Here is a 26381-nt window from a genome sequence, read left to right on the forward strand (position 1 = left end):
GTATATATAAATATATATATATATATATATATATACAGTTTTCCCACGGGTGCCATCGATGTGGGGTTATGTGGCAGGATTGTGACAGGTTGTCCATGTGCTTTTGTTTTCCTCCTTCCCTGGTGTTTCCCAGGGGTGCTGCTCAGCAGCGCAATCTGCGTTGTCATGGCAGTGCTGATTCATGCTGCTTGTGATTATTGGCAGCACCTGTGTTCAGTCTCTCCTTTCTCTTTATATTCTCTCCTTTGTCTTGTCTTCCCACTCAGATCTTGTGATATGTTCAGTCTCCAGTTCCGGTCGTGTTGTTTGTGTCCTGTCCTGTTATCCAGTCAGTTTGTTATCTGTTCCTTTTGTCTTGTTTTGTTTTTTCTCCCTTGTGAGTTTTTTTTTTTTTTTTCAATAAAACCCCTTTCATTGCCATCCTGCATTTTGGATCCTTTCTCAATATATCATATATTTCTATATATATATATAATATATATTAGAAATGTGTATACATGTCTTAACCCGGTGACATGACTGGTTGTAATAATTGCAAGAGATTGCGAAATTGTAAGCAATCGTACAGGTTGGCTCATACAAAAACGTACAACTTTTACTCGCATTAAGTAAAAAAAAAAAAAAAAAACAGCAAATTACATTATTATGATTTTTCCTAGTTTAATCCAACTATAAAGTTCCATTCCAAAATACTAAACCTAACAATGATTTTCATAATAGATATTCACAATAATTTTGTGTTCAGTGGAAGAAATAAAACATCAGGTTTGGAATGAGAAAAAGAAAGTGCATTACAAGTTATTGACATCAGTCATTTGTATTGCTTATAGCCTATAAGGAATGAGTAACCAAATTTGTTCGCTAACTTTTCCTTTCTCAAAATAAAGTGTTGGATAGGAGGCTAGCAAAAGTTGATGCCTGTATTGTATGATTTAAAATTCTGTTTGTTGATTGGTTGGTCTCTATGAGAATAAAAGTATCTTTTAGTGCAAACCAAGTCATAGGATATCTTACAATTTCGTCATCTCGCACAAATTATGAGTCATGAGACTCTTTTTTTTTATTCTCATTCTCAATGATGATTCTCACTAGATTCGTGTTACAGTAATACAATAATTTTATTTTAATCAACATGAATTAAAGACAGTACAACAAATCCTACCATGATGTATAAATATTTTACCATTTAAATATATAGAAAAATTGCATTATTTTTTCACAATACAGTAATGAGCATGACATTAATTGTCATGAAAATAATGTTACAATGCAAAGCATAATGGTCCTAAAATGGTCCTTTCAAATAATGGTACTAAAATTTGCATTTCTAATTTCTTTAATTTGATATTTGGATGAAATATGCCCAGATCATTGTCTTAATAGATTTTGTGAGATTCGCCCATTTAATAAACAGAAGATAAAAACATACATTAGTTTCAGTCGTACCAGTTTATTACAGTGAAATTTTAAAATGATGCTTAACATGCAATTACCTAGAAGAACAACAGACAATTCTTACAGGGGCATGACCAGACAAGCAGGAAATGAACACGTATAGAACCCGAAACGACACATGAAGCTTAAGACTGTGAACAGGGGCGGACCGGCCATAGGGAGAACTGGGACTTTTCCCGGTGGGCCTGCTGCAAAATGGGGTTGAACGGGTGGCAATAAGCTGAAATGGGCCGCCGCGTTATGTCGAACGGGCCGGAACTGCAGAAAAGGACAGCAGCTGAATCAATAGGCTTTCTGCAGTAAAAATCCACTCAAAAGACACCACACAGATGTGAGACAACGAATCAGTCATCATGAGAAACTAAGGTACTTTGCTACAAATCACACTGACACCTCATTGCCTCTGTATTCCGAGAGATAAAAACCTCTTTGAATTGATAGCTGTTGACACAGCATTTGCATACTTTGATACTGGCTTCCTAAATCCTTTGTGTTTCCACAACCACACTTTTCAATTGATCTTCTCTGCTCTAAGTGATTTCAACTCCCAATAATTACTTTCATTAATCTTTCTGATAAAATAAACAGAATAATTACTTTTGTAAGAGATAGGCTGTTGGTCTCTGGCAACCTCATATAACCGATATCGATAAGAGATCTGGTCCACTTGGTCCGCTTGTAGCCACACACATTGTTTACAAATGAACACAAAGGGGCCATTCATGTTGAATGCTTTTTTGTGTCCGTTTTTTTTTTCTTCTTCTCATAAAGATCTAAAAAGTAATTATCTTTTTTTTTCATGCTATAACGCATTCACTACACACTATCGCTGACTTCACTACAATTGCACCACTTTGGTGCACACTGTTTCAGTGCAAAAACCTGTCTTATTTACTAACCACTCGCAATCCAGTTTTACTGGGCATTATCTACGCTGGAATAATCCAGCACCATATGTATTTTAAGTCATTTGTATTGTTTTTTGACAAAAAATGCGTTCTTTGTAAATTATGCTTATATTGCACCTTGTTCACAAAAGTCAGCGCATTGTCGCAATTAATGTTGCACTATTACTGCAGGCGTTGAAGAAAGATTTCACCCAAAATTGAAAATTCTATCATAATTTACTCACCCTCATGCCATCCCAAATGTGTATGACTTTCTTTCTCCTGCAGAACACAAATTAAGGTTTTTAGAAGAAAATCTCAGCTCTGTAGGTCCATTTAATGCAAGTGAATGGTGGCCAGAACTTTGAAGCTCCAAAAAAAAAGCACATCAATCAATACGACAGAAGCAATATTATAAGTGTAGGTGAGAAACAGATCAAATTTGAGTACTATTGTACTCAAAATCTCCACTGACCAGCCCTGCTATGTGCATTCACGAGATGTCTTCATATTGCCACCTACTTGGCTGTTGTGCATATATTATTTATTTATTATTTTCCTTTCTTTATCCCTCCTTTTTTTCATTAATTACGAAAACGTATGACTTTTACATCAAAAATTCACATACACTAGCAGCAAGCTCAATTTCATGTGCTGTTGCTTTCTGAAATGTGTCAGTTCATGTACTTCTGAACTAAATTCATAAGTATTACATTCTCAAAATTAAACTATTTCTCTACGGTCAGTTTTCTCTTTTAGGTCAACTACTGTAAGAGCAACAGTTTGATGGGAATCTTGCTGAGGAAGTTTAAGTTATTTAAATTGCTGACATGTTTATAGCTAGCAACCTGAAAAATAACACATTTAGTTTAATGGCACAGGCATTTGAAGTAACTCTATTGGAACACTGAGCATAATACTTTGTTACCGTCTAACAAAGTTAAGTATGATTCACTTACGGTATGTTGGCCAAGCATCCACGCCTGCATACTTGGGTAGAGTATGTTTATGGCCCTATGAGGAGCAAGCACGTTCTGTTTCTTTTTTATGTAGAGAAAACCCCTGGAACATATGTACTAGTTATTTGTTCCTTTTCGCAGTGTATGTAGACATCTATGACATGATGGGCCATTTAAGAACAGGTTAGACAAGTTCACAACATTCAACATGCATTAAAAGCATAGACAAATTATTTCAAGTCAGTACATTCAAGACATTCAAAGGCACAGAAATACTTGAGACACAAAGAACAGGTCTTTTAAATTATACGTTTGCACCTACCGAACACCACCAAGTTGTCATGTATGCAAACAAAAAGTTTAAAAATTATCTACAATCAGAATCTCCCACTGCATCCTGACAACATACACATACTAGGACACTGTATGCCATTGTCTTGCTGTTGCATCAACATAAATTAAAACACAATAAATATGTCGATATTATAAATACAAGATGCAACTTCTATAAGTTTGTATTCTTGAACACTGACATTTGAGGAAATGTGCAACTTGAAATGTTGGAAACCACGTCACATGATTCCCTTGATTATAAAAACTTCCAAAACGACAGACTGCGTGGGAGAAAATGCTATTTAACCTATGACCAGTAAAGCAGAACCCCAGAAAAGTGGAAACTTGAATACGCAATGATTGTGGAATGACAGCTTCAGGTCTATTTCTGTAAGGAAAACGGCTTATTTTACTGAGTATCTGACAGTCCAACACAGAATATCCTCTTTGAATTTCTCCATGCACAAACGCCCACCGAAACATGCCTTGAACATTTTTTTCAGTTTCTTCTGCCGATAATAGCTGACAAGACCCTTGGTTTCCAAACAATTATTGTAGAGGTTGAGAAGACATGTTGTATTCCTTTGACCTCACAGTTGGATTTATCTCACTTTCCCAGTCAAACGACCTCAGGGGGTTTCTATATTCATTTTTAGATCAACAAACAAACCAGATCCCCCTTGGAATGGCTGACACCACAATTCAGTTAAGATGTTCTTTGGATGGATGGATGGATGGATGGTTAGGTAGATTGGTTTGTTTACATTAAAAAATTTTGACAGTTTGAATAGGCTTGGTCTAAGTCTATATGATTTTACAGATTTTCGATAGCCCACTTTGCCAAAACCATAATTTCAATCAGTTAGAAAAGACAGCACACAAAGGCCACATCCACACTAATCTGTTTTTGTTTGAAAACCTAATTTACTGTTTTCTAACATCACCGTTTTCCATGTGGTAACGGAGATTGTTTTCGAAACGATCCGTTTTCGGTGGAGGAAAATGCAGTTTAAAGGCACATTTACATTTACCTTTGCATGGTGAAAGTCCTCAGGTGAAGAAGTTGTAGGCAGATATTGAGTGTGTGTGAAACCAGCAAAAAACTAACTGCCAGGCAGCCTATTTTAATGCTGTATTTATACTCTGGGAGAGTGAAGTTTAAAAAAAAACCTGCTGCTAAAATTATATCCTTGCCCATTGTGAATATTCAGTATAGTCTGGCGTAGCCAGACCTATGATTACGACATAGGTCTGGGCTCAATAGCAGCTTTAATTGGCCAAGAACCACCCATTTAGACATGAAAAGCCATCTAACTGACATGTTAAGCAACCAATCACAGTTGGTTTTGTAATTAACGGGGTGTTTAGGGGCAGGGCTATTGGAGATGTATCATACAATATTAAAAGACAGACATGGGGGAAAAATAATTCATATAATGGCAAGCGACTCTCTGCGAGCAGAAAACACATGGGAGAACAACAGAAAATTGTGTAGAAAGTCTAAGTTTACAGACATAACTAAATAAACAAAGCAGAAAATGCAGCTCTGCTCGTGGATATCCGCTTCTCTTTCTGCTACGTGCCTCAAACGAAACTCTTAATATCTTTTAAATGTGCAACTTGATGTGTCTTTGATGTCATTAGCCTGCTAAACTTGGGCAAATTCTGTAAATATTTCATCCTCAAAAGCACTCATTTTATCAACGCGGAACCTTGTAAACACAACTCGGCTTCCAGGCTGACTGATCGTGTGTCTACTCGTGGAAGTTCCATCAAACGAGCCAATCAGATTTGATCAAGAAAGCATTTTCCAATTTTGTGCCATCTGAGGCTGGGACAATATTCAGTGTAGCTGTGTACGAAGCACCACCCACACTGAGGTCACGGACAAACCAAGCAATGTCTTGTTGGTGAAAGCTTCGAATTCGCCTGTCAAAGTTCACTAAACTTTAACTCCACGCAAAATTCACGAGAGGAACTTTTTCGCCACCGGAAGTCCATTGTGCTAAATTCACGATTGCGCGGATTCCCATTGAGATGACTGTATTTTGCCCATGGAATTTCACCGTGCAAAGGTAAATGTGACCGTGCCTTTCATGTGGATAAGAACCACATGAAATCAATGTACTTTCAGGAAGTTAGAACAGTCTGAGGGTATGTGTTTAGTTTGGTGGATGTAGCATGAAAGTTCTAGGAGTTACAGTTGATAATTTTGGTCTTGGTTTTGAAAAAACCTAAGCCATATATAACAGTAACATTACTAGATAGGTAAAGTTTGTCAAGACAAACTCTGATGTTGGCTTGACACAGCATTGTCTGAAAGTTTAAACTAGTTTTAAAAGTTTAAAATTTCTAAGAGCTAGCTAGCTAATCAGACAGATCGTCAGATAGACAGTCAGAGAGAGAGAGAGAGAGAGAGAGAGAGAGAGAGATGAGAGCATGTTGAGATGTTTCGTTGAACTCCCAAAGGAAATTTCGGGAATTTGGATGTCTGTCAAAGAAATTCATCAAAACCTTGCTTCCACTAAATATCCATATTTTGATGGATCCATTCAGTCCAGAATACTGTATCCTCCATCTTCACTGGAACCCCTTTCGCCTCATCATGTCAAATCATCTGAACAGACTTGTTGAGATGAGTGGTCTCCACTATGATGGAGCTAGGTTTGTATAGCTCAACTTGCCCTGGTGGGTTCTTGGCAATGGAAGTTTGAAACAAAGAGTTCCTGGAGGGCAGGAAGGTGGTCTTACACAGCGCCCCCCAAAGGAAACGCAGAACCGAGGGGCTGAGTATGATGAACACCCAGGGATCGATGATGGAGTTGACTGAGAGGAAGCGCAGAGCTATAAGGTCAGTCTTGTGGCTCTCTTTGGGCTTGCCCGTGGAGTTAATGTACACACGGATCTAAAGAGCAGAAAAAAGTAATTGAGAAGTGTCATTCAACATAAACCACAGATATCCTTTTGATAGAAGATGCTGCCCCATGCAAAGATTCATTCGGTTGGGGGAATTTCAGCATAAATGGGGGTGTACCATTGAAACTAAAGAGAAAGGTTGAAGACATACAGTACATCTGTGTTTTTTTAACAATATTACAAAATCAAATATCAGCGTCAAGCAGCATAAAAAATGTGATATATTTATTTGCTGAACAGAAGTATCAACAACAGCAGGTCTGATGGTCACTGCAAAAGCCAGTAAGTAAACACATGCTGTCTGGTCCAAAGTATAGTTTTGTATTTTAATAATTCAAGCATGTTCCTTTTTCCATCCCACAAATCTCCACCCACTTTCAATCTATCAAGTAAGAATCCATTATCCTCCACATGCCTGAACATTACGTTTTGGCTTCGCTATAGACTATACATAATTGAATTGAATTTAAACTGACTGATCTCAGTTCAGGAGACTCTAGGCTGTTATTAAAGGGTTAAACTTTCGACACACCGTGTAATTTGACCAAACAGCATGGAGCCTATCTCAGCTGAGATTGTCTTTGGGAGAAACATCAACAAAACTACATTTGGTAAGAAACCTCATTAAGTTTTGACATTTGAACCTGTTTGAGTCAAAAGAGTAGAGTCTCTAGTTTCATCCGATATGACATTTTAAAAATGTCATCGATTTATCGTGAAACGGCACACTGTTAAACACAATGACCACGTACGTGGACTATAGGCTCATTTTTCCTTAAAATATCTTAAATTTACTTTGCATGAACGCAATGAGAATCAATGGATGCATCCAAACCTGGAATAGCTGTATACAGAGTTAGGATGAAAATAAGATGCATTTTAATCTGTTCTAAAACCAGTGCAGACAGACAGCACACTGGAGGTTAAGTAATTCCCTAATTAGGGAGCAAGGGAGCATCCTATATCTTTCCTATGCAGCCAAGTGCATTCACTCCTAACATCCGGTCAAAAGATCAGTTTCAGGCTGCAGATGATGTTTGGACCACTCAACGTGTTTGGCAGACATGGGACGATGGCAATCAGTACATGGATTACATTTTTCATGCGCAATTGTATTTTAACATGCTGGTCATTACTTTGAATTATCTGAATTATTTATGCTAAATTCTATAATGTCTGTAATGTCTCAAAAACATGAATAACCAACACTACTGGAAACATAATAAACAATTCAATAAAAATAAAAAAACTCTATAGCTTGGTATTATTTAAAATGTCACAACTTAGTCACACTGCCCACCTACGTGGAAATCAGTTTTTAGGAAAATTAATTTTGCATGTTTCTTAGGGGCTACAAGTTATAAATCAAAAAGATGAATGGAAAATGCTAACAGCAGTCATGCTCGGGTCTCCGGAGGTTAAAGTTGTTGACATAAGACACCTGCTCATTCATCAATATTAATGACAACATGGATGTTTTTTATCTCATGTACGAGATACGAGTGTGTTTAAAATGGATTACTTCTTATTAGGGAATTACTCTAAACAACAGATAAAACTTTAAAAGGCAAGATACTCATCTGATGAACATCATTTGACCTATTGATTTTGAATGTTAACTAGGATTTTCAATTTAAACTCTCACTTAAATGACACGTGCATTCCTAGTGTGGGCACACAAGTCTCCTCAATGCCTCGATTTCTGTTAAGATTTTGGATGTGTAGAATACAACTCAACAACATAAACCTTTTTTAACCACGACACAGTCTGCCAAAACCAGGGTTTTCTCTGCATTTCACCTGTGAAAGCAGTAATGCATATTGATTGTCTTTATTCTGGATTTCCCCATCAATGACTCATAAGATCACTTTAAAAACCTCTTGATCATATCAGAGTAAATTCTCCTTTCAAGACCGAAATGTCACACACTGACCTCTTGACTTGATACTATCTTGATATTTTTGCAGTTCCATTTGGTGATGCTAGTGGGGAAGAAATTACTCACTTTACCTTTAAATATTTCCATACATTTCCATCATTATTTTACTTAGTAGCCATCCAACAACTTTAGTCAGTGAGCTGCGGGGATCTAAACTTTATATAACTTCTCAGTTATTCTGAATTATCTTCAATAAACTCGAATCAAACCAGGGAGCCAGAGGGAGCCACAGTTGCTAAACTGTAATACTTCAATATCCTCCCACTATTGTTAATTATTATTTTTAAATTAATAATGTGGGCCTTGTTGTTCCAGATCGCTGAAGGGTGAGTAAGGGGTGTACAGTTAGAGTCTGGTTTCAGCAAGACAGAGAAAGACAGTAATTGTGTTACCACATAAAAACAGACCTACAAATCTTGCAGAGTGTTTGTGTACTGGCCACTGTCTAATTGCCTTTCACAAGAAATTTGTGGAGCCAGGATAAACACACCAGCCATCTAACTCTGTTGCTACACAAACTATGAGGGAGACCATGAGATAACAGCGTAGGACGCTCTAAGTCATGTGCCGCCACCAGGGTCTTGCATTTCTGTGCAACCTTTGAAATCCCTGTCCCTATGTAATGTGTTGAGCTTTCATGCCTTCATACACTGATAATGCCATTTCCATGCAAAATCCGCAATATGCATTCCGGCTTCTCCAAGACAGATCAAAACCTATTCATTTTTATAACCATTCCTGTCTATTAACGCACTGACAAGTAAATATGTACTTACTTAGAAACCATAGCATAGTCATCTCCAACACATGCTGTTAAATGTAGAAAGTCTGAAATCATGTTGTTTGCTTTTGAAAAACGTTGCCAAATCAAACTAACTGGTCGTACATCATGCTTTCTCCAAAAAGTCACAAAAGAGCATTTTGTGTACACTGTACATACAGTAAGTTGCTAACATAAATTGTCTCCTCACAATAGCGATATAAATACATATTAAATTTACCTAATATTAGCATACATTTTTCCCACTTTTATCATTATTGTGGTAATATCATTGAGTTTATTTTTTTCTCTTCTGTTTGAAATGGCAATAACTAATGTTTTTGTTATAATAATAGCTTATTAATAATAGATTAGTAAAATAAATCAAGAAAAATGCTTCCTCACCAATAGCTTGAGGTTAATCTGAGGTTTAACATTAGTATATAAACACAGAAAATTGCATCACAGTCATTCTCTTACCATTCAGCAAAGGGAGTTTTTCTGCATTAATATTTACAGTAAATTTATTCATTTAGTTTAAATCCAAGGGGTCATGGTGTCATTCTGTGTCATTCTGAGTCACTTTGACCAAAAAACACATTTAGAATTTGATGCACTATAGTAAGACAGAAAGTTTTCAAACACTATAATTATGTTTCTACTGTCAGTATATAATCATTGTAAATATTGGCTGATATGATCATTTTAATGATTTTCTTTTTACTTTAGTGCATAAAACTTAAAATCTGTCTCTGGGACAAAGTGACTCAAAATGATCGAGCAGGTCACATATATTTAACAATTACACATATTTCACTGATATTTGTTCTGAATTGATCCCTGAAGAGAAATGTCTTATGCAACTTATTGACATATAGGGTTATTCAATTATAAAAAATTTGAAATATTATTATTTTTATTCTTTTTTATTTTCTCCCCCTTTTCTCCCCAATTTGTCATGCCCAATACCCAGTGCGCTCTAAGTCCTTGTGGTAGCGTAGTGACTCACCTCAATCCGGGTGGCGGAGGATGAATCTCAGTTGCCTCCGCTTCTGAGACAGTCAATCCGCGCATCTTATCACGTGGCTTGTTGAGCGCGTTACCGCGGAGACCTAGCGCGTGTGTAGGCTCACACTATTCTCCGCGGCATCCACGCACAACTCACCATGCGCTCACCGAGTGCGAGAACTACATTATAGTGACCACGAGGAGGTTAACCCAACGTGACTCTACACCACCCTAGCAACCAGGCCAATTGGTTGCTTAGGAAGCCTGACTGGAGTCGCTCAACACGCCCTGGATTCAAACTTGCGACTCCAGGTGTGGTAGTCAGTGGCTTTACTTGCTGAGCTACCCAGGCCCCCGTGAAATGTTTTTAAAATCGAATTTAAAACACGTCAAGTTGGTAGAAATGTACGCTTTGTGTCCATGTTGGTTTCATACATTTTTGAAAAATATTTTTATAGAATTTTCTACAAAATTTATGACTTTAAAAATGTCATGTGGGGTAACCATAAAGTAAAAGGTATTAAAGTACTTTCCTTGCACCATGAATACATGAGTGTGTACACAACTTAAGGGTGCTATAAGTGATTTTTTCTTGGAAATGTATGCAAAAAATTTTACTACTCCCTGAAAGATATAAATGAAAAAAGTGTCCTGAGATATCTCACTGTGACAGCTCTAGACTCTGTAAACAGCAAACAAAAATGTGTCCACAGACCGCAGACAATGACGCTTTCTGCATGTCAATAATTTTGCGTGTTCTCATAGTATAGTTGCAGCAAATTATTGAGGCATAATGCCATTTTTATACCATGTTGCTCATAACAGTTGTCAGTTGAGGGCGCTATTTTGCTGCTGTTGTTTTTGACAACCGTTTCTGCTTGATATCAGTCTCAATAAAGCTAATTTGGTATCTTTGGAGTGCAGGGTTTTGGAAAGGGGGCATAGCTTATTCAATGACTCAACTTGGGGAAATTCTAGAATGGCTAAAATCATTTACAGCAACTTTAATAATTAATTTCAAAAAATGCTTTCAAGCATATATTTCTGTTAAGAAATGTTTTGAGTCAAGAATATCAAGAAGTTTTGAGTCATGAGCGTTTAAAGAGGTCCTCTCTGTTTATTTATTTATTTATTTATTTATTTATGTTGGTTACACCAAATGACTGATTTGGTGGTAAAAAGTTTTTCAAATATTAATAGTATTTTTTCAACAAAATTGTTTCATTTTTCTTTTTCTTTTTTTTTAAAGAAAAAAAAAGAAAATATCATTTTGCCCTGCATGTCAACATGTATTTTTTTCAGGAATTTAATTCATTCATTCATTCATTCATTCATTCATGACGATTACACCACATTACATTTTTTTACTTTACCAGAATAAAATAAATAAATAACAAAATGGCTCTGAACTCAGTAATTGAAAACATGGTAGTAGTGGTGTATTCAAGTATAGGCTAATTGTTTGTGTAACTTTTATTTATTCATTTATGTATTTAATAGATCAAAAATGGGCGTCACGTCATTGACCCCATCTATAATTCTCATCCTGTCCAAATATGTATGAGTCTTACCATTAAAGGCAGTGAACATATGACAAATATGACTGTCATGAAGACCAGGAGAATGAGATGTTCCACCTCCTCTGCCCATGAGAAGTAACTCCTGTCCCTTTTACTCCGGGTGTGCATAGATCCTCGGTTCTGTTTGCGCCTCCGGTACATCAACACCAGGTGATACACTACAAAACAGTTGCATCCCACAATAACTATGATAATAAGAAGCATGGCGGTGGCATAAACATCGGCATAAGCCCTGTCCTCCTGCCCTGTAGGATTCATGGCAATAAAGCACCACGTCCCGGGACAGTACTGCACATATTTCCCAAAGCCTGCGAAAGGCATCAAGCAGAAGAGAAAGCAGACTAAATAAATGCAAGGGATGGTGATGTATCCACAGCGCTTGGTGACATGCCGTCCGTAGTGGTACGGGTACCCGATGGAGAGACACCTCTCCAGCGCCATGGTGAGCAGGATGGACAGTGTCGATAGACTGAAGAAAGTCATAGCAAATCCGAAATATTCGCAAACCGCGCGCGTCTCACTCATTCCGACCAATGTTTTGTTCGTTAAATACGCGACTTGGACCAAGGGACTGATCAAGCAGGTCCCCATTAGATCCGTAACGACCAGTGTGGTCACCAACAAGTGGAACAAAGACTGGCGCTGTCGGTTCCTCTCTTTTCTCCGTCGGAACTCCAGGAGAATTAACGCGACCACGTTCCCGAGCACTCCAGCGGCGAACATCATCGCACTGATGGCCGGACTTCCATTCTGCTCCACGTTATGTCTGTCATGACAGCTGCCGTTCTCCATGTCCAAATTCCTGCAGTGGATATGGACACACTTTATCCAATCTTCTCCAACTCCTGCTTTAAGTCCTCTTAGAAGATCTCCTCAAAGTTCTCTAATTGCAAACTTTTCTTCAAACACTTTAGGTTGGTATATTTAACAGACTGCATAAATGCGGTTAATTCCTTACTTTGCGCACAGTTGGTCCTTTCTCCTGCCCGGGCGCATCTAAAGGGTTTGACGATTCTGTTCTCCACACAACAGACACATCTACGTGTTTCATTGCCTCTAGGGCTAGACAGAGTTGCCTCTTTGCCTGTCCCATGTTCTCGAAGGTAAAGAGGCAGTGAGTCTGCTGCTCAGTGTGTCTGTGAAGTTCACTGATGAAACAACGTCATTGTCGTGTTGCCACACCCTCCACATACATATATGGACCCAGACAGCAGTGAGAAATTCAAACTTCCTATGCATTTTACTTCCTAACAGATGTCCCTGAGATTACGAATAATAATAATAATAATAATAATAATAATAATAATAATAATAATAATAATATTATAGGCCTACTTAAATACTGAAAGCTACTAAAATGGGCTTAAATTGGTCTATTAAAGGTAGGCTGTATTCTGGGTTTAAAACAAGTTAAGCATTTGTGGCACAAACACACACACACACACACACACACACACACACACACAAATAATTTTGACTTGCCCCTCCTTTTCTTTAAAAAAAGCAAAAATCTGGGTTTACAGCTGAAGTGAATGGGGCCAATCCGTAAACGTTAAAATACTCACTGTTTCAAAAGTAAAGCCACAAGACACAAACAATATACTGTACTTGTTCACATGATTTTAGTGGGATAAAATTGCTTACTAACCTTTTCTGTGTAAAGTTATAGTAAATTTAAAACTTTTTTGCCATGACGATGTAATGTCAACAAACCCTAAAACCCTAAAACGACAGTAAAATTGACGATTTAAACAACCTTACAGCTCAAATCATACATGCGTTTTAACAGAAGAATTAATGCAAGTGCTTTTATAAAACTATAAGCATCACATTTCTGCCTTTTAAACACTCCAAAAATTGGCCCCATTCACTTCCATTATAAGTGCCTCTCTGTAACCTCAATTTTTACCTTTTTTTAAGTAAAGGACGGATGAGTCTAAATGATTTTTGTGGTAATCAACATTATGCCACAAATGCTGTTGATTGAGCTTAACTTGTATTGAACATGGAATATTCCTTTAAGGGTTGTATAAGACACACTGAAAAAATTGTGTGATAAAAAAAATGTGCTTCACATGGTAACATATAAATGATCTGTTTTGAGTCAAGTCAAAAAATATCACTGAATCACCCTGACTACATCACTTTACACAAACAAAATTAAATTTAAGGGTTAGATCAAGTAGAAATAGCTCCTTAATGTAACAGCTGCAGGTTACTACATTTTATAACACCTATAATTACCACCATTTATAGAACTAAGAAAGAAATTCCTTAAAATGAACATTGATTAAATAGTAACTGCTTAGAAAGATGATCCTTAAATTATCTTAAAATGACCACGATTAAGGGCTACATGAAAAGGATTCTTATAATAAGCACTTATCTGAAATGAAAAATACTTTAAGTAAACTTATTAAAAAATAGCATTGGTATTTGCAGTTTTACACTTTCATTAAACCACAAATCTTAGATTTTCTTTAAAATGGCTAATCGTTATCAAACATTGGTTGTCCAAAAGTTTTCTTAGTCAATAGCTAGAGCATGTGCATTTAATAGGGTGTGTATTGGTATGCATGCTCCATACACCAAAGTATTCATTTCTCTTTCCTTTAAAAGTTTCTTTATTGTAGGCTAAATGTTCTTCAAAGCTGAGAGAATGTTCCATGGCTTTTAGCATGGGCTGTACTACAGATCTGAGCTGATATAACATGCCACAACACGTTTGTCTCACTCTTGCCAGAAGGGATTTTTTTTAATCATATTACTTTAGGGCTTCCTGGTCCTCTCTGCACACTGAATGTTTTGTGTTTTTATGCTGTGAGAAACAGCATATACACTGGCGGCCAAAAGTTTAGAAAAATGTACAGATTTTGCTCTAATGGAAAGAAATTGGTAGTTTTATTCACCAAAGTGGCATTCAACTGATCACAATGTACAGTCAGGACATTAATAACATGACAAATTACTATTACAATTTGAATTTTTTTTTTCAGAACTTCTTAAACTACTTCAAAGAGTTCTCATCAAAAAATCCTCCATGTGCAGCAGTGACAGCTTTGCAGATGCATTCTAGCTGTCAGTTTGTGACATTTCACCCCACGCTTCCTGTAGCACTTGCCATAGATGTGGCTGTCTTGTCGGGCACTTCTCACACACCTTAGAGTCTAGCTGTATAGAGGACATGTGAGGCGTCTATTTCTCAAATTAGAGACTCTGATGTACTTATCCTCTTGTTTAGTTGTGCATCTGGCCTTCCACATCTCTTTCTGTCCTTGTTAGAGCCAGTTGTCCTTTATCTTTGAAGACTGTAGTGTACGCCTTTGTATGAAATCTTCAGTTTTTTTGGCAATTTCAAGTGTTGTATAGCCTTCATTCCTCAAAACAATGATTGACTGATGAGTTTCTAGAGAAAGCTGTTTCTTTTTTTGCCATTTTGACCTAATATTGACCTTAAGACATGCCAGTCTATTGCATACTGTGGCAACTCAAAAACAAACACAAAGACAATGTTAAACTTCATGTAACGAACCAAATAGCTTTCAGCAATGTTTGATATAATGGCAAGTGATTTTCTAGAACCAGTTTAGCAATTTAGCATGATTACTCAATGATAAGGTGTTGGAGTGACGGCTGCTGAAAATGGGGCCTGTCTAGATTTGATCAAAAATGACTTTTTTCAAATAGTGATGATGTTTTTTTTACTTCAGTAATGTCCTGACTATACTTTGTGATCAGTTGAATGCCACTTTGGTGAATTAAAGTACCAATTTCCTTCCGAAACAGCAAAATCTGAACATTATTCCAAACTTTTTGCTGCCAGTATATATATATATATATATATATATATATATATATATATATATATATATATATACATACATACATACATACATACATCACACACACACACACACACACACACACACACACACACACACACACACAGGTTTAATTCCATCCATCTGGTGTCACTTTGGCAATGATGGATTTATTTTACTCTCCAACTGTGTGGCCTGCGGGTGTTCTGATGTAAATAGGATAACATTCCAGATGCATTTATTACAGCACACTAAGTTACTATTGGGCTCATGTTGACAGATAAGACAGAAAGCTGTTGACACAATTAAATCAGGTCTAGAAACTTGTTGCCTTTGAAAAAAATGTAACAGAATCTCACTGGTAAATAAAAAGACTATAAAATTTAAGTTATAAACAAAATACACAACTTTTCAAAACACTACCACTTACCAATTAAAAGAAAACAAAAGAAACAATTGCCTTTAGTGTATCATGTCTGAGACAAAAATGTTAACACAACACATGTGCTTTTTTGAATTACACCAGTTGGATGCATGCCAAGAAAACTATAAGTGTGAAAGCGAATCATGGAAAAGTAAAACAACAAAAGTTTGTTTTTCAAGACAAAAATTAAAAACGAAATTCTCACACAGGTGTACTAAAGACAACACCATTCAGTTATGCCCCTAGTGTTATTTGTTTTCATCTTGCGCCATCTAGAGGTTAAATAAAGAATTACCTTTTGGTTAATTGAACGAGTGTGTGTCTTTGGATACAGATTCTATTTATTTGTTATGTAGGCTACAACGGGGCTAAAGGCCCCCAGGGTAAAATACACATTTAAATGTATTTTCTCCCAAAACACTATATAGCAACAAAAACTACCACAGCACTTTCTTTAACACGTGTTTGTCACTATGCACAGCAAAATTTTCCTGATCAATGTGATCATTGTTTGTAATGTCTAAAGGATGATTTTGAGGCAATTTTTCTAATGTTTATTCATTTTTAAATCGTTGTAAGTTCAGGAAGTTAATGAAAACCCCTGAAATTATTACTTTTATTTTGAGACAAAATACGTAATTTGTTATTTTCAGTTTTGTTCAAAGTGATTAAGTCAAAAGTTTTTAAATAATTGTCTAATAAGTGAAAGGATAGTAATTGGGGAGAAAGCCCCTCTCACCACCTTTTTTTTTTTTTTTTAAACTAAATTTATTTAAAACAACCTTCCGTTATTATTTATTTCCACACAAATGATGTTACTCTATTAATATTTAATCATGAGAAATTTCTATTTATCGATCTTAATACATGTTCTGGTCAGAAATAAAATTAATTTCCTCAAGGTTAATTTCCCTTAAATTAACTGATCTATTCAATCAGTAAATACTGACATAGAGCTTTCTGAAACAAAATGCAAATTAGCTCTTGAATATGACATTTAGTAAACTTCCAGACCAGCTTAAAGACCAAGTTTCATAAAACCAGCAATCCCAGTCAGTTTGTTCTGACTTACAGATCTCTGACCTGTGCTCTACAGACCATGTTTCCCAAACAGTAAACATGCCTCTAAGCTGCATATGCTTTAAAAGTCTCTCAAGATTCAGACTCCAGTTAAACTGAATGATTAACTGCTTCCTGGACTGTTGTTTTCATAAGCATTTAAAACGGACCGCATGAATAATAACAAATGTTCCTGTTTACCACAGGAATTTGTTATGAGATAATCGTTTACAGCATAATAACTGTAAAACAAATATCTCTAGTTCTATGCCATACCAACAGGAATGACCACAAGATGGCACCACAAATATGTGTAAACTTATTTTCCTTTCAGAGAGAAATGTGGTAATTTGATGGATGGACTCCTTAAATCAATTAAATACTCACCAATCTGGAGCAAATATTTGGATTAATAATAATTAATTATATAACAATTAAACAAAGTAACAGTCAGTAAGAAAAACAACATGGGCGTTAAGGCTGTAAGAAAGCAGGAAAAAGCATGATATTTAAAGGGGTCATGACGTGAGAAATCACATTTTCCGTGATCTTTTGTCATTGTAATATAAAAACATACTGTAAGTTTCAGAACTCAAAACTTCTTCCTCACTGCAAAAAGAGCATTGTTGAAACCAAGCTGCCAAAACGACTCGTTCTCTACTTCCTCCACATTGTGATGTCACACTGAGGTAGACATTTGCATCTGACCGCCTCCACAACAACACTTAAACACCTACTTTACCTTATCACCTCCGTAGCCCAGTCCAGTAGTGGTGAGCAGTGAGATGGCAAAGAGAGAGCAGGTCAGTCAAGAGCAGAGAGCCAATCAGAACAGTGGGCGCTTACTGTCAAGTCTTAAAGGAGAAGCAGCACCAAAACTGAGCGTTTCTGAAAGATGGTAAGAATGAGGGTGGAAAATGATCATGTTTTACTAATAAATGACTGTTTTTTTGGTCAGAAAAAAACTTTACTAATATTATAAGTGAACCTCAAAGAACATTCTAGAATGATATATATAAAAAAAAGGCATGTCATGACCCTTTCAACAGGTCTCTGATTAAATATTATAATTAGGTCTTCACCTGTTCTTTGTTTATTGTATAATTGTTTTTATTTGTTATCTGTTTGTTAAAATACCAAAAAATTATTTCCAAGGGGGAATAAAACAAATATATTGGCCATTTAATGCAGACTTGGGAGAAAAATGTTTTATTCCAAGCTTTGAATTCAATAATTACCATCCAAAAAAAAAAAACAAAACAAAATATATATATATATATATATATATATATATATATGAATGTAAAACGAATTGTCACTATAAAAACAAGAGGACTCCGTTTACAATTAATTGATAAAATATGCTTTATTTTCTATATTATTTTATTATTTATTATATTATTCAATTATTATCATGATAAAAATAATAATAACATTTTAAATAATATTTTAAATAACAATATTATTTATTTAAAACCTTTGTAATACATTTTGCCATGAAATGAGCTCTTTACAAAAAATGTTTAATTTTTTTATTTTTATTTTATTTTTTTCAAAAGGCTCTCTCTAATGTCCAGTGTATCACCCGTCAAGCGGACTGTAGCCAATCAACGTCTCCGTGACCTCACACATCCCTCCCGTTTCTCCTAGTGTCTGGACTTCTTAAACTTCTATCTTTACTCCCGACAGCGCTCTGTCACTCATTCACTCTGGTCTGCGCAGAATCTACAACAGCTGAATGTGTAGTTGCTGTTCATTAAAATGTCGTGGGACAAAATAACGGTATTCTTTTTGAAACTTTCATGGATACTTTATCATGTTGCAGCCATTCAAAGACAAGACATGTATCCATATGGGATGTTTTCCGGCGATGTAACTCTACAAGAGGGGGACGATGAGACTTCCAGAGTGATAACACTGACAATACCTATGTACTTCTACGAGGCGTCCTTCAGAAATCTATATGTAAGTACAAATGCAGTTTTTAACACATTTGTCTAATAATGTATGACTGAAAGACTTAATAATATAATAAAAGCTGTAATAATGGACTAAGAAAGTCAGAACCCATGTAATCAGTAGTGCTATATCTAACTAATTGAAAATAATTTGTTATTATTAAGACATAATTGTCTATATAATTTCATTAGCTGAGTTTTTTTTCTTCGTCTTCTTTAATGGGTCAGTCTTCAATTTAGGTTGACTCTGGAAATTAGAACTAGTCTAACTTGAAAGAACTAATCGAATCTAATGCATTGCATGAAATGATTTTAAAACAAGTCTAAGATTCAAAACAGTTTGTGTATTAAACATATCCCTTGGGCATATACAGCAAAAAAGTATTTATTGAAATGTCAAGGTAACTTTTAAAATATTCTTTTGTCAGGGAGACACTTTACATTGATATAATTGTCTGTTTTATTCTAGATTTTCCTGGTCAAATTGAACTCATGACTTCACTATAATTTTTACATTGCATAATAATATGAATAGGACCGTCTCTTGAAATAATGTATTTGTCTCTTTCCAGGTGGCCACCAATGGAATCATCTCAACTCAGGATCTTCCCATGGAGAAGCAGTACGTGGATGACGGCTTCCCCACTGACTTCCCCGTCATCGCCCCCTTTCTGGCAGACATTGACACCAGTAATGGAAAAGGATCCATCTACTACCGGCAGACGGAGTCCCCTACCGTGCTAAAGCAAGTAGAAGGTGATGTGAAGAGAGGCTTTCCAGACGCTACATTCGCCCCTACCCATGCCTTTATCGCTACCTGGGAGAATGTGTCAGCCTATGAGGAGGTCGTCCGTAGCTCTACCCCATCCAACCGGGTAAGAGCAGTGCTTGGAGCGATAGCAAATGTGACCCTGAAGGTCTGGCGTTACCTTGAGCTCCCTTTAGACAGAGGTTATCAAAGCTGGTCATCAGTGGTCTATCCCAATTTAGTCTCTCCCTCTCTGTTCTCATGCCTGAAGGATGTCTGCACATACAATACCTTCTCCCGGTACCTGCTAATCTATCCCAGAGCCTTTAATTTTACCTGCAGTTCTCAGGAACAATTGGTGGGATAGAATTGCTCCTAATTGTTCAAGCATTTCTCTCTCTTTAAGTCTTATTTACACTTCACATACCATGAGAAATGCTGAGTAGTGACATGAAAGGCTTTAGATGATCAAAGCAACACTGTTGTTTAGGGGTCTGATGGGCTAATTGTCTTTAAGTCATTCTCAAGCTTTAAACTGTCAATGTCTGTCAACAACCATGTCAACATACACCACCAGTCAAAAGTGTGGACACATTTAACTGAATTTTATTTCTTGATTATATTGATTAATTTAAAGGCTTACATGCTTAAAATTAGTGTTAAACAGTGCAAAACATAAGCAATTAATGAAATATTTTGGTTATACAAAGAAGACGCAGCAACTTCTGCAGCACAGGGGCTTAAGTGAACCGATTCACTAAAATGAATGCAACTTCCCAACGTTACTGTAAACTCTAAAGTTTTCATTACTGGAAATATCAAGTTGTCTTCATTAAGTGTTACTTGAAATGTCAGGTTTTGGGCTCATAACGCAAATATTGAATTTATTTATCTTAGAAATCCATAGACTTAAGGTTTTAAGTGTTAATAAACTTTTGAGTACAAAATTGAGGCTATGGGGAACACCCATAATGATTTGTGATTGAATTATTTAATTACAAGGGCATTTAAATAGTTATAATTAAGAATTCATAGATGCTTAGTCTCTTTTTGTAGTATTATTTATATTGTTTGGTCACAAATAGTTGTTTTCCCCATTAGGGTGATCAGTGTTCCATTTAGTCAAATTGAACCCTGTTGACTCCAATTCTCTTTGTGCATGTGCAGTTGAAGTGCAGGTATATATGCATTTCTTTGGAGAATTAAGTTTATTTAATGACAGACCTAGAATCTGTTATGATCTTTGAGCTGTGCTATTATTTGATCTAAAATTGAATTCAATTAAAATGAATAACAGTAGAAACTAAACTTAAATAGCAAATCTAAACTAAATCTACTTGCATTTATTTACCTTGAACTGAACCATTTAGGTTATTCTGTGGAGGGGGCCTGGGTAGCTCAGCAAGTAAAGACACTGACTACCATACCTGGAGTCACAAGTTAGACTCCAGTCAGGCTTCCTAAGCAACCAATTTGGCCCAGTTGTTAGGGTGGGTAGAGTCACGCTGGGTTAATCTCCTCTTGGTCCCTATAATGTGGTCCTCACTCTTGGTGAGGCGAGTTGTGCGTGGATGCCATGGAAAAAAAAAAAAAAAAAAAAAAAGTGCGAGCTTTCACACGCGCTGGGTCTCCGCGGTAACACGCTCAAGCCACATAAGATGCGTGGACTGACGGTCTCAGACGCGGAGGCAACTGAGATTCATCCTCCGCCACCTGGATTGAGGAGAGTCACTACACCACCACGAGGATTTAAGAGATGAACACAAAGTTAATTGAACAATTATATAAGCTTTGGAGATGCCATTACTCAATTCAATAGAGTCAAAAAGAGTTAATCACCGCACTCTCCCAGTTAATCCAGGTGCTATGTCCCAATTATCAAGTCTACGCAAAAAAACAAAAGGACTCATTTTATGGCGTAAACTCATTTCCTCAATTGAATTGAAACAAAAGGAAGATCTGCACTCTCAAAATGTCTTACAAAAACAGTGGGTCTTTATTATTTAAAAAAAAAAAAAGCAGTAGAGGAATAAAAACAACTATTTCAGACCAAGACCTTCTTCAGTATATAGACACATTTCTCAATTCACATAAATATGGATAACAAGTTGATTTAAACAGGTGTACATAATTAAGATAATGACTCAAACAATTACCCAGGACAATCAAAGTAATAAACAAAGTAATCAACTAAATTGTTCAGAAAAGTAACAAACTGACATTGAGCATACAATGCTGCACATAGATCAGCAGTCACTTACTAAACAAAACAAAACAAAAAAAGCTTTATAGAAAAGGTGTTAGATCAAAGTCTTAAATTAAAGCTAAAGGAGACAGCTTGTAAATGATACATCCAGAATGTTTCTCTCTGCAGTAACTTTCTATCTGTCTCTACCACATTGAGACTTTATAACCTTTTCAATTCCAATGCATTTCAAATGTAGCACATTGTGATCATGATCATTAAAATGTCATGGACATGGGCACTTTAATATGTAAATCACATTACTTGTAGAGCATGTTATACAGGATTTCATCTGATACACAATTCACTACATTTTTCAACAGTGGAGCAAGAAGCACACTTTCTGCAGGGAAAACATCCTTTTATATAAGTTTTATTATCACATACTACATCTGCTCTTACTAACATATTAGCCAGGTTGTGAGATCTTCTGAAAGTAAATAGAGGAGGATCTTTAAACATCTCTTTCAAAGAGGGATCATAAACTAAAATATACCAGTATTTATTGATAATGGTTTTTATTTTTCAACTTTTGTCATTGTGAGGACATAATTAACTGATTTTTTTGTAAATTTCTTTGTGTTATGTAATAATTGAACCCAAGTTAATGGGTACACTCTTTGAAAGAGATGTTTAAAGATACTCATTTCAGAAGATCTCACAACCTGGCTAATATGTTAGTAAGAGCAGATGTAGTATGTGATAATAAAACGTATACAAAAGGATGTTTTCCCTGCAGAAAATGTGCTTCTTGCTCCACTGTTGAAAAATATAGTGAATATACTAGTATTAACACAAAAAATGTATCAGATTAAATCCTGTATAACATGCTCTACAAGTAATGTGACTTGCATATTAAAGTGCCCATGTCAACATATTTATGTGGGCAAGACATCCTGAGCACTAAAAACAATAATCAGTGAACATAAATGAGCCATTTGTAGGCAAGACATCACTTCACCTGTTGCGAGACATTTTAATGATCATGATCACAATGTGCTACATTTGAAATGCATTGGAATTGAAAAGGTTATAAAGTCTCAACGTAGTAGAGACAGATAGAAAGTTACTGCAGAGAGAAACATTCTGGATGTATCATTTACAAACTGTCTCCTTTAGGTTTAATTTAAGACTTTGATCTAACACCTTTTCTATAAAGCTTTTTTTGTTTTGTTTTGTTTAGTAAGTGACTGCTGATCTATGTGCAGCATTGTATGCTCAATGTCAGTTTGTTACTTTTCTGAACAATTTAGTTGATTACTTTGTTTATTACTTTGATTGTCTCTGGGTAATGGATTGTCACTGGGTAATTGTTTGAGTGATTATCTTAATTATGTACACCTGTTTAAATCAACTTATCCATAGTATCCATATTTATGTGAACTGAGAAATGTGTCTACACCTTGAAGAAGGCCTTTGTCTGAAATGGTTGTTTTTATTCTCCTGTGGCTATTTTTTAATATAATAAAGAACCAATATTTTTCTAAGATATTTCCAGAGTGCAGATCTTCCTTTTGTTTCAATTCAATTGAGGGAATGAGTTTACTCCGTAAAATGAGTAGTCCACTTGTTTGGGTTTTCAGTGGTTGGTCTACAGGTATGTGAATCAATGAATCATATTTCATGAACCATCCAAACAAATCAATTTACAATGTTATGGACTTCCAACCTGACAAATGAGGAAAGATAGAATGGTTTAGGTGAGCTTGTTTGATTACATCTATGGTTTGCACAGTACAGTGTGACAAAAATAGTGTTCTGTGATGCTACACTGCTACTCGTAAGTTGCTTGTTTTGCAAAAATCTTCATTGTTGTGAATTAGTTGAACTACTGTCCTGTTACTGTATAATGTTTAAGTTAATAGCATCATTACTTTTAGATAGTTACATCTCAACACTGTTTAAATGACTTCAGCTGAGATGGTTAAAAACACAACAGATTTCCGAGTGTCGCTGATGTATTCAAATGGACATTAATGAATGGGTCATTCTTTTGTCCTGGCCTGTGGTGTGTTTTTGGCTCTCTTATCCAGATTGTCTGATATTATCATTTTTTATTCACTGGATGATGAGACAGCCATTTATGATTTCTGGAGTTCCATAGGGATATATTCATGCTCATGTTTATCCTCTCAGACAGAGTAAATATCATCTGCAGTTCCTCTGGACTTTGAGACATGTACTCATTCTTATTACCACCCTACATTTTAGGTTTCAGTAGTAGTCAAACAATGAAATAACACACATAGAAATATAGGAATTATGTAATAAATATCTATTATAAAAAACGTTTTTTTCAATATTATTATAAAATATTATATTTTTGATTCTTCAAAGTAGCCGCCCTTTGTCGTACAGCTCTGCACATTGAGCATTTTCTCAACCACCTTCATGAGGTGCCTTTTTTTTTTTTTTTACATTTACATTTATTCATTTGGCAGATGCTTTTATCCAAAGCGACTTAAAAAAGAGGAAAACATAAGCGAATCATCTTAGGAGACAGTGGTATGAAAAGTGCTGTATTACAAAGTATCACTAGTATCATAATAGTATTCAAAACAGAATAAAGTGCAACAGAATTGTTTTTTTTATTTATTTTTTTAATGACTGGTTAAGTGCTCATGGAAAAGATGTGTTTTTTGAAGACAGAGAGTGAGTCAGCTTCACGGATGGAATTGGGAAGGTCCTTCCACCAACGTGGTACGATGAAGCTGAAAGTCCGGGAGAGTGTTTTGGTGCCTCTTTGTGTTGGTATAACAAGGCGACGTTCCTTAGCCGACCGCAGGCTTCTAGTGGGTGCGTAGCTCTGCATAAATGATTTTAGGTATGCTGGAGCAGACCCAGTGACTGTATGCCAGCATCAGAGCCTTGAATTTGATACGTGCATCAACCGGCAGCCAGTGGAGAGAGACAAGGAGTGGTGTAACATGTGCTCTCTTTGGTTCATTAAAGACCAGATGTGCTGCTGCATTCTGGATCATTTGGAGGGGTCTAATTGCACATGCAGGGAGGCCAGCAATGAGAGCTTTACAGTAGTCCAGTCTAGTTATGACAAGTGACTGGACAAGCAGTTGTGCGGCATGTTCAGAGAGGAAGGGTCTTATCTTCCTGATATTGTAGAGTGTAAATCTACATGATCTTGCGGTCTTTGGGATGTGGTCTGTGAAATTTAGTCTGTTGTCGATGGTTACCCCTAGATTTCTGACCGATTTGGAAGGCGTTACTGTAGTTGCACCCAGCTACACGGTGATGTTGTGTTCAACAGCAGGGCTGGCTGGAAAGACAAGGAGTTCAGTCTTGGCTAGGTTGAGTTGCAGGTGGTGCTCCTTCATCCAGGCTGAGATGTCCGCCAGGCAGGCAGAAATTCGAGCAGTCACTGTGGTGTCGTTGGGCTGGAAAGACAAGTAGAGTTGCGTGTCATCAGCGTAGCAGTGGTAAGAGAAACCATGTGCCTGAATGATGGGTCCCAGTGATGTTGTGTATATAGGGAAGAGAAGTGGCCCAAGCACTGATCCCTGAGGTACCCCAGTAAGTAGCTGATGTGGCTTGGATGCCTCACCTCTCCAGGCTACCTTGAAGGACCTACCTGAGAGATAGGAATTAAACCAGTCAAGCACAGTTCCTGTGATGCCCAGCGAGGAGAGGGTAGAGAGTAAGATCTGATGGTTGACTGTGTCAAAGGCTGCAGAAAGGTCCAGCTGAATCAGGACTGATGATCTGGATTCAGCTTTCGCCCGTCTCAGCGACTCAGTGACAGACAGCAGGGCAGTCTCGGTGGAGTGTCCACTTTTAAAGCCTGACTGATTGTCATCCAGCAGCTTGTTCTGTGAGAGATAGGCAGAGATTTGATTAAAAACTGCCCTTTCAAGTGTTTTTGCCATGAATGGGATGAGAGAGACTGGTCTGTAGTGTTCTATTTGTGTGGGATTAAGTGCGGGTTTTTACAGTTACTGAGGAGTTTCCATGTATGCTGGGCACTTGTTGGCTGCTTTTCCTTTACTATCTGGTCCAACTCATCTGTTAAAAACAAAATGATTAAGGAGTTTAAAACTAATTCCAAGCACATAAGACTAAGCCTTATGTGTATGTGCTTGAAATTCTCTCATCATTTGCTCACCCTTATGCCATCCCAGATGTGAATGAATTTCTTTCTTCTGCTGAACACAAAGATTTTTAGAAGAAGGTCTCAGCTCTTTAGGTCTATACAATGCAAGTCAACAGGGTCCAAAACTTTGAAGCTCAAAATGCACATAAAGGCAGCATAAAAGTAATCCATACGACTCCACTG

At 36.5% G+C, this 26381-nt stretch overlaps 2 protein-coding genes across 5 annotated transcripts in view; one reads left to right on the forward strand and one right to left on the reverse strand.

Moving 5' to 3' along the window:
* Nucleotides 1–1105: 1105 nt before the first annotated feature.
* LOC127455307 (prostaglandin E2 receptor EP2 subtype-like) lies at nt 1106–12946 on the reverse strand. Of its 4 annotated transcripts, XR_007899657.1 has the most exons (4): nt 11830–12946; nt 3302–6539; nt 2588–2624; nt 1106–1713 (listed from the first exon to the last, which is right to left on the reverse strand). XR_007899657.1 is itself a non-coding variant. In XM_051723089.1 (2 exons), the coding sequence occupies exons 1-2, from the start codon at nt 12628–12630 to the stop codon at nt 6243–6245; spliced, it is 1098 nt and encodes a 365-aa protein (XP_051579049.1). In that variant the 5' UTR covers nt 12631–12946; the 3' UTR covers nt 1106–6242. The 4 variants fall into 4 exon arrangements, 1 of the variants encoding a protein (XP_051579049.1); XR_007899655.1 differs by having other exon boundaries at nt 1106–2624; XR_007899656.1 differs by having other exon boundaries at nt 2588–6539.
* A 5894-nt stretch (nt 12947–18840) lies between these two features.
* LOC127455296 (nidogen-2-like) overlaps nt 18841–26381 on the forward strand; it is a 55975-nt gene continuing 48434 nt past the window's right edge. Inside the window, exons 1-2 of the mRNA XM_051723061.1 lie at nt 18841–19107; nt 19673–19975. Coding sequence (XP_051579021.1) covers nt 18904–19107; nt 19673–19975 — 507 coding nt within the window. The 5' untranslated portion in view covers nt 18841–18903. The remainder of the gene's footprint in view (nt 19108–19672; nt 19976–26381) is intronic.

This window comes from Myxocyprinus asiaticus, chromosome 17, assembly GCF_019703515.2.
Source record: "Myxocyprinus asiaticus isolate MX2 ecotype Aquarium Trade chromosome 17, UBuf_Myxa_2, whole genome shotgun sequence".
Taxonomy (NCBI): Eukaryota; Metazoa; Chordata; class Actinopteri; order Cypriniformes; family Catostomidae; genus Myxocyprinus; species Myxocyprinus asiaticus.